The sequence below is a fragment of the Macaca thibetana genome, chromosome 9 (assembly GCF_024542745.1).
Source record: "Macaca thibetana thibetana isolate TM-01 chromosome 9, ASM2454274v1, whole genome shotgun sequence".
NCBI lineage: Eukaryota > Metazoa > Chordata > Mammalia > Primates > Cercopithecidae > Macaca > Macaca thibetana.
Genome location: NC_065586.1, coordinates 38,195,574 through 38,208,897, shown reverse-complemented (window position 1 = coordinate 38,208,897; position 13,324 = coordinate 38,195,574). Strand labels below are relative to the sequence as shown.

General features: G+C 42.0%; 1 protein-coding gene across 12 annotated transcripts in view; it reads left to right on the top strand.

Annotated features, from left to right (window-relative positions):
* Positions 1–284: 284 nt before the first annotated feature.
* Positions 285–13,324, top strand: part of LOC126963121 (uncharacterized) — a 101,757-nt gene continuing 88,717 nt past the window's right edge. The window contains exons 1-3 of one of the 12 annotated variants that reach the window (XR_007728937.1): positions 287–1,009; positions 10,725–10,927; positions 12,725–12,862. Coding sequence is in view for 2 of the 12 variants with exons in the window: in XM_050805116.1 (XP_050661073.1) it covers positions 730–1,009; positions 12,749–12,862 (394 nt within the window). In the remaining 10 variants the exon portion in view is untranslated. Of the gene's footprint in view, positions 1,010–3,828; positions 10,928–12,724; positions 12,863–13,324 lie in introns of those variants that run through there. The other 11 variants (XR_007728942.1, XM_050805116.1, XR_007728940.1 and 8 more) reach the window with 11 other exon arrangements.

Below are 13,324 nucleotides of genomic sequence, written 5' to 3'. Positions count from 1 at the left end.
GATGATGTACAGGCGACGAAGCTACACTGTCTTTCCTTTTGGAGGGGGGGAAGAAAAAAGAAAACAAGGAAATGGAAGATTGAAAATGTATGGGCTCTCCTTCCTTTCCTTTGCTCCTGCGTGCTTTCTGGGGTTGAGGGGCGCAGCGAGCTTCAAGACGTGGCCGGGATTCCCCCTGCCTCACCCGCAGTTCCCTGGGAGAGGTCAGTACGGCCCCTCCCGTGGGCGTCACAGAGACCAATGCGGGTCCCCCTCTCTGGGAAGGGGCGGGTCTGGAGTCCGCAGGGCCCCTCGCAGGCGCTGACGCAGAGGGAAGCTGAGGTGGCACCGTACCCCAGGGCCCCTGCCTGCCTTCTGGGGAGCCTGGTGACCCAGGCAGCCCTGGTGAGGCCGCGGTTCTCTGGGCCCTACCGAGGCCGCCGGGCTCCCACAGGATGGATGCGGACAGTGAGGCCGGGGAGGCCCTGCTGCCCTCGGTACTGTCCCTCCAGCTCCCAGCTTTCGGTGGTTCTCTGGGCCCCCTCTGCAGAGGGTCAGGGGAGCCCATCCTAGATCCTGAGGCGCCGAGTTTGAGGGACCCCAGAGCTCCGGCCAGGCCGCTTCCTTTGCGGATGGTGAAGCTGAGGTCCAGAGGAGGGCAGGGGCAGGTCCCAGGCGCTAGGGAGCCGATCTCGGGGCTGGGGTCATAGGGAGGCTCCTGCGACCTCCAGGGCCTTAGAGCCGGGGAGGATGAGAGACTGGGGGCCTTTCGTCCAACCCTGTGGGTGGGCAGAGGCTCAGCCTATGCCGCAAGGCAAGCTGCTTCTGGCCAATCCGAGCCGCGGCCCCTTTAAGAAGGGGTGGTGCTTCAGCCTGGCGCGAGGGACGCCGCCAGCTTGCATTTCCCTGGAAGCCGAGACTGCGCTTCGTGCGCGGTTCCAGCAGCAGCAGCAGTTGCGTGGTCAGAGCGAGGTTCGGAGAAGCGGTGGTAGTTTCCATGTGACGGTGGAGGAAGAGGCAGGTCTTGGAGGTAAGTGGCGGGGGCATGGACCCCACCGGGAACCCTCCTGGCCTCCCTGCACCTTCCTGGCAGCTCTCTGCTCCTTTCTGGCCGCTCCCTGCTTTCGGGCTCTGACTTCTTGTTAGGCATCTGGGCCCGAGTTGTCTACGTGGGGTCGGTTGTGGGGCCTTGGCCGCGGCAACGTCTGCATCCCAGACAGGAAGGCTATGCCCCTGTCCGACCCGCGTTCAGTGTACAGGAGCGCCCTGGCCCAGAGCCGGCGGTGAAGCGCGGGACCTGGGTCCCTGTGAGCCCCACGGGACTCTGAGCTGGGGTCTAGGGTTATTTTTGATGCCCCAGGACCGTTAGAAAGAGACCTTGCTATAGCAAGAGACCTTGCTAGAGCAACTACAGCTGTAGTTTCAATTCTTTGAGGAGTCTCTAGCTATTTAGCTGTTTTCCATAGTGTGTATCGTAGTTTTCATTTCCACCTACAGTGTATGAGTTCTCCTTTTTCGAAAAGCACACCCACATTCCTTTTTTTTTTTTTTTTTTTTTTTTTTTTTTTTTTTTTTTTTTGAGATAGAGTCTCGCTCTGTCTCCCAGGTAGAGTGCAGTGGCGCCATCTCGGCTCACTGCAACCTCTGCCTCTCAGTTTCAAGCAATTCTCCTGTCTTAGCCTCTGAAGTAGTTGGAACTACAGGCGCCCACCACCATGCCTGGCTAATTTTTGTATTTGTAGTAAAGACAGGTTTCACTATATTGGTCAGGCTGGTCTCAAACTCCTGACCTCGGGTGATCCTCCCGCCTCAGCCTCCCAAAGTGCTAGGATTAGCCACCGCTCCCGGCCCCTCCTATTTTGAAAAAAATTTCTAGGAGTATTCAATAAGTGTGAGATTATCTGCGTGTGGTTTTGAATTACAGTTTTCTAATGAATAGTTAATTTTGAGGACCTTATCCCTTATCTGTTGTTAGATTTTATGTCTGCGCAGAATTGTTCAGGTTCTTTGCGACATATTAGATTGGATTATTTTGCTACTTTGTAGTGTTTTTTTTGTGTGTGTACACATTAGATGACAACTCTTCATGAATTACCTGATTGCCTGAAGTTTTTGCCTAATCTATAGGATACTTTTTTTTTATTTGGAAAGTAGTTTTCTTTGCTGTGTAGAAACTTTTCAGGTTGATGTAGTCCCATATGTTTATTTTTGCGTTTCATGCATGTAATTTTGGTCACCCATATAAGAAAATATATATCAGTGACAAAGCACTTAATTGTCAATGAGGTTTTTCTTCCAGGGTATTTCTTCCACATTGTGATGTTCTTTATCAAAGTCGGTTGACTATGTCCATATTTGTGTTGGCCATGTTTTTGTCCTCCTTGTTTTTGTCCATAGTTCTAGGTATTTGTTTTTATGCAAGTACCATATATCTGCTGCATAACTACAACCTGGCAGTGTAATTTGATATCAAGCATTGTGGGTCCTCGCTTTGATTGTATTTCTCAGGATTCCTTTAGATATTCATTACTTTTGTGGTTTCCTGTGATTTTTAGCAATATGTATTTATTTCTTTTAACATTTTTTCACAACATAAAGGTCCATAATTAGGGGTACATTTTCATACATGTAGATTGGGTAATGATCAAATTAGGGTACTTCAGGATGTCTATTCTCTCATCTAGGTATTTTTTCTGTGTGTGTAGAGAACATTCAAAATTCTACCTTCTTGCTCTTTAAAAAAATGTAATCTTGTTAACTCCAGTCACCAGGCTGAGGAGGAGAACACTTAGATTTATTCCTATAAAGTTAAGGTAACTTTGTTTCCTTAACCAATCCTTCCCCATTCCCCCTCTATCTCCCAGACCCTGGTAACCAATATTGTGCTTCCTACTTCTTTAAGATAAACATCTTAAGATTTCACATGAGTGGTATCCTGCAGTGTTTGTCTTTCTAGGCATAACTCATTACATTTAACATAATGTTTTCCAGGTTCTTCTGGGTTGCTCTAAATGACACTGTTTCATTATTTTGATGGCCAAATAATATTCCCTAGTATATGTATATGAGAATTTCTTGATCCCTTTATCTGTGAATGAACAGGTAGGTTGAATGCATATTCAGTAGTGCTAGATGGTATGTTATTTCTTGTTTTTCTATTATTTGCAGGACCCCCAACTGTTTTTTGTAGTGTTAATACTAATTTACATTTCCACAAACAGTTCCACTTTCTGGAAATTTATACCAGGAATTATCTTTTAAATATTTTTATCTTTTTGTAATATTCATTCTAGTTGGAGTGAGATGAGATCAGAGTGTGGTTTTGATCTACCTTTTTTCCATGAGTAGTAGTGTTAACCACGTTTTTGTAAACATTGGGTCAGTTTCCTGTCTTCTTTGCACAAATAGCTCCTCAGGTTATTTGCCCCATTTTGGACTGGTTATGTTTCTGTTTGTTTGTTTGTTTGTTTGTTTGCTTTTCTGCTAGCTGGTAGTATTACTGGCTTGTACCTTTTCAAAAATAACCACTTATTCACTGTATGTTTGCCCAAACTTTTCTTTTTTTTTTTTTTATTATTATACTGTAAGTTCTGGGGTACATGTGCATAACGTGCAGGTTTGTTACATATGTATACTTGTGCCATGTTGGCATGCTGCACCCATCAACTCGTCAGCACCCATCAACTCGTCAGCACCCATCAACTCGTCATTTACATCAGGTATAACACCCAATGCAATCCCTCCCCCCTACCCCCTCCCCATGATAGGCCCCGGTGTGTGATGTTCCCCTTCCCGAGTCCAAGTGATCTCATTGTTCAGTTCCCACCTATGAGTGAGAAAATGCGGTGTTTGGTTTTCTGTTCTTGCGATAGTTTGCTGAGAATGATGGTTTCCAGCTGCATCCATGTCCCTACAAAGGACACAAACTCATCCTTTTTTATGGCTGCATAGTATTCCGTGGTGTATATGTGCCACATTTTCTTAATCCAGTCTGTCACTGATGGACATTTGGGTTGATTCCAAGTCTTTGCTGTTGTGAATAGTGCCGCAATAAACATACGTGTGCATGTGTCTTTATAGCAGCATGATTTATAATCCTTTGGGTATATCCCCAGTAATGGGATGGCTGGGTCATATGGTACTTCTAGTTCTAGATCCTTGAGGTATCGCCATACTGTTTTCCATAATGGTTGAACTAGTTTACAATCCCACCAGCAGTGTAACAGTGTTCCTATTTCTCCACATCCTCTCCAGCACTTGTTGTTTCCTGACTTTTTAATGATTGCCATTCTAACTGGTGTGAGATGGTATCTCATTGTGGTTTTGATTCGCATTTCTCGGATGGCCAGTGATGATGAGCATTTTTTCATGTGTCTGTTGGCTGTATGAATGTCTTCTTTTGAGAAATGTCTGTTCATATCCTTTGCCCACTTTTCGATGGGGTGGTTTGTTTTTTTCTTGTACATTTGTTTGAGTTCTTTGTAGGTTCTGGATATTAGCCCTTTGTCAGATGAGTAGATTGCAAAAATTTTCTCCTATTCTGTAGGTTGCCTGTTCACTCTGATGGTAGTTTCTTTTGCTGTGCAGAAGCTCTTTAGTTTAATTAGATCCCATTTGTCAATTTTGGCTTTTGTTGCTGTTGCTTTTGGTGTTTTAGACATGAAGTCCTTGCCCATGCCTATGTCCTGAATGGTATTACCTAGGTTATCTTTTAGGGTTTTTATGGTATTAGGTCTAACATTTAAGTCTCTAATCCATCTTGAGTTAATTTTCATATAAGGAGTAAGGAAAGGATCCAGTTTCAGCTTTCTACTTATGGCTAACCAATTTTCTCAGCACCATTTATTAAATAGGGAATCCTTTCCCCACTTCTTGTTTTTCTGAGGTTTGTCAAAGATCAGATGGCTGTAGATGTGTGGTATTATTTCTGAGGACTCTGTTCTGTTCCATTGGTCTATATCTCTGTTTTGGTACCAATACCATGCTGTTTTGGTTACTGTAGCCTTGTAGTATAGTTTGAAGTCAGGTAGCGTGATGCCTCCAGCTTTGTTCTTTTGACTTAGGATTGTCTTGGCAATGTGGGCTCTTTTTTGGTTCCATATGAACTTTAAAGCAGTTTTTTCCAGTTCTGTGAAGAAACTCATTGGTAGCTTGATGGGGATGGCATGAATCTATAAATTACTTTGGGCAGTATGGCCATTTTCACGAAATCGATTCTTCCTATCCATGAGCATGGTATGTTCTTCCATTTGTTTGTGTCCTCTTTTATTTCACTGAGCAGTGGTTTGTAGTTCTCCTTGAAGAGGTCCTTTACATCCCTTGTAAGTTGGATTCCTAGGTATTTCATTCTCTTTGAAGCAATTGTCAATGGAAGTTCATTCAAGATTTGGCTCTCTGTTTGTCTGTTATTGGTGTATAAGTATGCTTGTGATTTTTGCACATTGATTTTGTATCCTGAGACTTTGCTGAAGTTTCTTATCAGCTTAAGGAGATTTTGGGCTGAGACAATGGGGTTTTCTAAATATACAATCATGTCATCTGCAAACAGGGACAATTTGACTTCTTCTTTTCCTAACTGAATACCGTTTATTTCTTTCTTTTGCCTGATTGTCCTAAGCAGAACTTCCAACACTATGTTGAATAGGAGTGGTGAGAGAGGGCATCCTTGTCTTGTGCCAGTTTTCAAAGGGAATTTTTCCAGTTTTTGCCTATTCAGTATGATATTGGCCCTGGGTTTGTCATAAATAGCTCTTATTATTTTGAGATGCGTTCCATCAATACCGAATTTATTGAGCATTTTTAGCATGAAGGGCTGTGGAATTTTGTCAAAAGCCTTTTCTGCATCTATTGAGATAATCATGTGGTTTTTGTCTTTGGTTCTGTTTATATGCTGGATTACGTTTATTGATTTGCGTATGTTGAACCAGCCTTGCATCCCAGGGATGAAGCCCACTTGATCATGGTGGATAAGCTTTTTGATGTGCTGCTGGATCCGGTTTGCCAGTATTTTATTGAGGATTTTTGCATCAATGTTCATCAGGGATATTGGTCTAAAGTTCTCTTTTTTTGTTGTGTCTCTGCCAGGCTTTGGTATCAGGATGATGTTGGCCTCATAAAATGAGTTAGGGAGGATTCCCTCTTTTTCTATTGATTGGAATTGTTTCAGAAGGAGTGGTACCAGCTCCTCCTTGTACCTCTGGTAGAATTCAGCTGTGAATCCATCTGGTCCTGGACTTTTTTTGGTTGGTAGGCTGTTAATTATTGCCTCAATTTCAGAGCCTGCTACTTCAGGAATTCAGCTTCTTCCTGGTTTATTCTTGGGAGAGTGTAAGTGTCCAGGAAGTTATCCATTTCTTCTAGATTTTCTAGTTTATTTGTATAGAGGTGTTTATAGTATTCTCTGATGGTAGTTTGTATTTCTGTGAGGTCAGTGGTGATATCCCCTTTATCATTTGTTATTGCGTCTATTTGATTCTTCTCTCTTTTCTTCTTTATTAGTCTTGCTAGCGGTCTATCAATTTTGTTGATCTTTTCCAAAAACCAACTCCTGGATTCATTGATTTTTTGAAGGGTTTTTTGTGTCTCTATCTCCTTCAGTTCTGCTCTGATCTTAGTTATTTCTTGCCTTCTGCTAGCTTTTGAATGTGTTTGCTCTTGCTTCTCTAGTTCTTTTAATTGTGATGTTAGAGTGTCAATTTTAGATCTTTCCTGCTTTCTCTTGTGGGCATTTAGTGCTCTAAATTTCCCTCTACACACTGCTTTAAATGTGTCCCAGAGATTCTGGTATGTTGTATCTTTGTTCTCGTTGGTTTCAAAGAACATCTTTATTTCTGCCTTCATTTCGTTATGTACCCAGTAGTCATTCAGGAGTAGGTTATTCAGTTTCCATGTAGTTGAGCGGTTTTGATTGAGTTTCTTAGTCCTGAGTTATAGTTTGATTGCACTGTAGCCTGATAGCCAGTTTGTTATAATTTCTGTTCTTGTACATTTGCTGAGGAGTGCTTTACTTCCAAGTATGTGGTCAATTTTGGAATAAGTGTGATGTGGTGCTGAGTAGAATGTATATTCTGTTGATTTGGGGTGGAGAGTTCTGTAGATGTCTATTAGGTCTGCTTGCTGCAGAGATGAGTTCAATTCCTGGATATCCTTGTTAATTTCTGTCTCGTTGATCTGTCTAATGTTGACAGTGGGGTGTTGAAGTCTCCCATTATTATTGTATGGGAGTCTAAGTCTCTTTGTAAGTCTCTAAGGACTTGCTTTATGAATCTGGGTGCTCCTGTATTGGGTGCATATATATTTAGGGTACTTAGCTCTTCCTGTTGAATTGATCCCTTTACCATTATGTAATGGCCTTCTTTGTCTCTTTTGATCTTTGATGGTTTAAAGTCTGTTTTATCAGAGACTAGTATTGCAACCCCTGCTTTTTTTTGTTCTCCATTTGCTTAGTAGACCTTCCTCCATCCCTTTATTTTGAGTCTATGTATGTCTCTGCATGTGAGATGGGTCTCCTGAATACAGCAGACTGATGGGTCTTGACTCTTTATCCAGTTTGCCAGTCTGTGTCTTTTCATTGGAACATTTAGTCTATTTACATTTAAGGTTAATATTGTTATGTGTGAACTTAATCCTGCCATTATGATATTAACTGGTTATTTTGCTCGTTAGTTGATGCAGTTTCTTCCTAGCTTCGATGGTCTTTACATTTTGGCATGTTTTTGCAATGGCTGGTACCTGTTGTTCCTTTCCATGTTTAGTGCTTCCTTCAGGGTCTCTTGTAAGGTAGGCCTGGTGGTGACAGAATCTCTAAGCATTTGCTTATCTGTAAAGGATTTTATTTCTCCTTCACTGATGAAACTTAGTTTGGCTGGATATGAAATTCTGTGTTTAAAATTCTTTTCTTTAAGAATGTTGAATATTGGCCCCCACTCTCTTCTGGCTTGTAGAGTTTCTGCTGAGAGATCTGCTGTTAGTCTGATGGGCTTCCCTTTGTGGGTAACCCGACCTTTCTCTCTGGCTGCCCTTAACATTTTTTCCTTCATTTCAAGTTTGGTGAATCTGGCAATTATGTGTCTTGGAGTTGCTCTTCTTGAGGAGTATCTTTGTGGCGTTCTCTGTATTTCCTGAATTTGAATGTTGGCCTGCCCTACTAGATTGGGGAAGTTCTCCTGGATGATATCCTGCAGAGTGTTTTCCAACTTGGTTCTATTTTCCCCCTCACTTTCAGGCACCCCAATCAGACGTAGATTTGGTCTTTTTACATAGTCCCATACTTGTTGCAGGCTTTGTTCATTTCTTTTTCTTCTTTTTTCTTTAGGTTTCTCTTCTTGCTTCATTTCATTCATTTGATCCTCAATCGCTGATACTCTTTCTTCCAGTTGATCGAGTCGGTTACTGAAGCTTGTGCATTTGTCACGTATTTCTCGTGTCATGGTTTTCATCTCTGTCAATTCGTTTATGGCCTTCTCTGTATTAATTATTCTAGTTATCAATTCTTCCACTCTTTTTTCAAGATTTTTAGTTTCTTTGCGCTGGGTATGTAATTCCTCCTTTAGTTCTGAGAAGTTTGATGGACTGGAGCCGCCTTCTCTCATCTCATCAAAGTCATTCTCCGTCCAGCTTTGATCCGTTGCTGGCGATGAGCTGCGTTCCTTTGCAGGGGGCAATGCGCTCTTATTTTTTGAATTTTCGGCTTTTCTTCCCTGCTTTTTCCCCATCTTTGTGGTTTTATCTGCCTCTGATCTTTGATGATGGTGACGTACTGATGGGGTTTTGGTGTGGGTGTCCTTCCTTTTTGTTAGTTTTCCTTCTAACAGTCAGGACCCTCAGCTGTAGGTCTGTTGGAGATTGCTTGAAGTCCACTCCAGACCCTGTTTGCCTGGGTGTCAGCAGCAGAGGCTGCAGAAGATAGAATATTTCTGAACAGCGAGTGTACCTGTCTGATTCTTGCTTTGGAAGCTTCCTTTCAGGGGTGTACTCCACCATGTGAGGTGTGGGGTGTCGGTCTGCCCCTAGTGGGGGATGTCTCCCCGTTAGGCTACTCAGGGGTCAGGAACCCACTTGAGCAGGCAGTCTGTCCGTTCTCAGATCTCATCTTCCGTGTTTGGAGATCCACTGCTCTCTTCAAAGCTGTCAGACAGAGTCGTTTGTGTCTGCAGAGGTTTCAGCTGCTGCTGTTGTTGTTGTTTTTGTTGTTTAGCTGTGCCCTGTCCCCAGAGGTGGAGTCTACAGAGACAGGCAGGACTCCTTGAGCTGCTGTGAGCTCCATCGAGTTCGAGCTTCCCAGTGGCTTTATCTACTTAAGCCTCGGCAATGGCGGGCGACCCTCCCCCAGCCTTGCTGCTGCCTTGCCGCGAGATTGCAGACTGCTGTGCTAGCAATGAGGGAGGCTCCGTGGGCGTGGGACCCTCCCAGCCAGGTGTGGGATATAATCTCCTGGTGTGCCTGTTTGCTAAGATCCTTGGTAGAGTGCAGTATTGGGGTGGGAGTTACCCGATTTTCCAGGTGTTGTGTGTCTCAGTTCCCCTGGCTAGGAAAAGGGATTCCCTTCCCCCTTGAGCTTCCCAGGTGAGGCGATGCCTCGCCCTGCTTCAGCTCTCGCTGCTCTGGCTGCAGCAGCTGACCAGCACTGATTGTCCCGCACTCCCTAGTGAGATGAACCCAGTACCTCAGTTGAAAATGCAGAAATCACCTGTCTTCTGTCTGCCCAAACTTTTCTTATAATTTTTAGTGTACTTTTTCATTGTGTTCATTGTTTCCTTTGTTGGGCCCAAACTCTTTGGTTTGACGTGGTCCCAAATGTGTATAATTTCTTGGTTAGCTGTGCTGTTGTTTACTAATCAAGGAAAAACAAAATCAGCAAAGGAGTTCATTGTCAATTATTTTTTTCCCTTGTATTTTTGTTACTTTTTGCATACATGAGCAAAAAGTGAGCATACATCCGAGTATATGCACATCCCTAAGTATATGCACACCTGGGGTTGTCTTTATAGTAACTTTATGGTTGCAAGTTTTGTGTATAATCATTAATCCTTTTGAGTTGATTATTGTGTATTTAGTACCATAAGAGTCTTGTATTTTTCTTTTGCATATGGATATCTAGTTTTTGATACCTTTTCCATTGTGTCATTTTGGTGGTGTTTTGAAAAATGTGTTCACTCTATATACATTTGTTATTTGTTCACTCTATATAAATTTATTATTGAGTGTCCTCATTTTGCTTATTGGTCGGTGTTTCTCTGTGTATGCCAGTAACATATGGGTTAGTTAACTAGGGATTTTCATTTAATTAGAACTCAGGGAATGTGATGCATCCTGTATGGTTTGTATTTCTCAGGATAGCTTTGGAAATTCAGGGTGTTTCACATTTCTGCATAAATTTTGGCATTGTTTCTTTATATTTCTTAAAACACTATTTGCTATATACTAAATGTATATAATTAGAGGGTACAAGGAAGATTTTGATACATGTATATGTTGAGTAATGATAAAGTCGGGTTATTTAACATCTCTATACGTCATATAGTTAATATTTTTTGAGTGGTAACAATATTCAGAATCTTTCCTTCTAGCTATTTTGAAACATATGATACATTAGTGTTAAGACTAGTCACCCTGCTGTGGAATGGAAGACCAGAATTGATTACTGTTTTCTGAGAGTAAGTTTGTACCCATTACTGATTCCTTCCCAGACCCCCTCCACCTCCCCGGCAGCCTCTGGTAACCCCTATTGAACTTTCTACTTCTAGGAGACAAAACTTTTTTCAGTCTACATGCCTGCAATCACATGGCATGGGACTTTCTCTACCAGGCTCATTTTTTAGACCTGTTGTTCTCCAGATTTCTTTATGTGGCTGCAGATGGCAGGATTTCCCAAAGCTTTGTGGCTGAAACATATTTCGTGGTGCATCTGTACAGCAGTTTCTTCATCCCTGCAGCTGTGTACGGACAGGTAGGTTGGTTCTGTACCTTGGTCACAGCTACAAGTGCTTTAGTACCCATGGGAAGGCAGATAGTTCTCTTCAACCTAGGGATTTCAACTGCTTCAAATGTGGAACCAGTGGTGGGGGCTGCAAGCTGACATGGTAGTTCTACTGTGAATTTTTTCAGGAACCTCTAGCTGTTTTTTCATAGTGTATATACTAATTTACAAACCCACCAATAGCGTGTAAGAGGTTACCCTTCTGTAAATTTATACTGGCTATCACCTTCAAACATTTTGTTTTGTTTGTTTTTGATAGTATTCATTCTGAGAGGAATGAGATGGAATCTTGGTGTGGTTTTCATGGGCATTTTTGTGAGGATTAGTGATGTGGAGAAAATTATTTGAGAAATCCCCACATTGCTTTCCATGGTGTCTGAACTGGTTTGCATTTCCACCAACAGCAGACCAGCATCCCTCTCCTCCCCTGCCTCACCGGCATTCATTCTTGTGGACTGTGTCATAATTTTCATTCTGACAACTGTAAAATGCTATCTCATGGACCTTTTGCTTTGCATTTTTCCGATGATTACTGAGGTAGAGAAATGTTGTCCTGTCCGTTGGTAGCTGTAAACCTTTGAGATGGCATGTTTTCATGCCCCTTGCCCTTTTTCTTCATTGAGTTTTTGTTTTGCTGATTTATATACTTAACATATTTGAGGTACATTCTCGATATTAGACTTCATCAGGTGCATATGTGGGAACATTTTCTCCCGTTGTGTAGGCTGTCTGTTTACTCTGTTGGTAATTTATTCTGCTGTGCAGCAGCTCTTTTGTATATTAGGTCCTACTTGTCAATAATTGTTTTAGTTGCACTTGCTTTTGGGGACTTAGGCATATCCATGCTCTGCCAAATCCTCTGTGAAGAAGGGTATTTCCTAGGTTCTCTTGCAGGCTTTTCATAGTTTGAGGTCTTGCATTTACATATTTCATTCATCTTGAGTTAATTTCTGCACATGATGAGACACAGGGGCCCGCCAGTTTTTCTTCTGCAACTGGCTAGACATTTATCCCAGCGCCATCTATTGAGAGGAGGGAGTCCTTTCTCCAAAGCTTAGTTGTGTGGATTTTGTTGAAGATCAGATGCTGTTTGGGGTGCAGGTTTACGTCGGGGTTCTCTAATCTGTTCCACTGCTCTGTGTGTAATGGGGTCCTTAGCTTTTCAATGAAATTTAAAATCGGGAAGTGTGACACAACTGATGTAGTTTGGATTTCTCAGGATTGCTTTGGAAATTCAGGGTGTTTTGTGGTCCATATGAATTTTAGCCTTGCGTATTTACATATTTTTCAAAAGGTTGGCCACATAGTAAAGTTATACAATGGGGGAAGTTAGAATGGGGCGTTTTGGTTAATGCAGATACAGAGGAATGGTAAAATCAGGATATTTAGGGTCTCTGTTGTCACAAACAGTTTTTCATTTCTTTGTGGTGAAAACAATTTGGAATCTTGCATTTGCAAGAGTCTGTATTATCACAAACAGTTGTTAATTTCTTTGTGGTGAAAACATTTGGAATCTTTTTTTCCAGATTTTGTGAAAAAGGTATAATGTTGTGTTAACCTCTAGTCACTGTACTGTGGAACAGAGAGGAACATCTCATTCATCTAAGTGTAACTTTGCACCTATTTCTGATCCCTGCCCATGCCCCCTCTTCCCCCCAATATCTAGTAGCCACTATTGTGTTCTCTAGATCTATGCAATAAAGACTTTTATTTTGGATTCTACGTGAGTGAGATGTGGCAAAGTTTTTCTTTCTCTGCCTGGCTTAGGTCATTTACCATGATGTCCTCCAGGTTCAGCAGTGTGGCTCCAAATGATGAAATTTCATTCTGTTTTTCTGGCTGAAGAATATTCTATTCGTGTACATCCACCACAGTTACTTTATCCCTTCATCTGTGGATGGACAGGTAAGTTTATCCTTTATCTTGGCAATTGTGAATAGTGCTGCAGTCCACATAGGATGGCAGATATCTCTTGCATGGACTGATTTCTTTTGCACTGAAAGTGTACTTAGTAGTAGAATTATTAGTGAATTCTAGTAGTTGAATTGTTAGAACTACCACTGCAGTGGTAGTTGTAGGTTTAATTTTTGGAGGAACCTCCCACTGGTTTCTGTAGTATGTACACTAATTAACATTCTTATCAAATGAGTTCCTTTCTGGAAATTTACACCAGCATTTTTGTCTCTTTTAATATATTTTATCGCTTTGGTAACATCCATTTGAATTATAGTGAGATGATATGTGTGCTGTTTTGATTTACATCTTTCTCATCATTTGTGATGTTATCCAAGTTTTAAAAACTTGTTTTCAATGTTATGTCTTCTTTGCAGAAATGTCTATTCAGGTTATTTTGCCCCATTTTGTTTG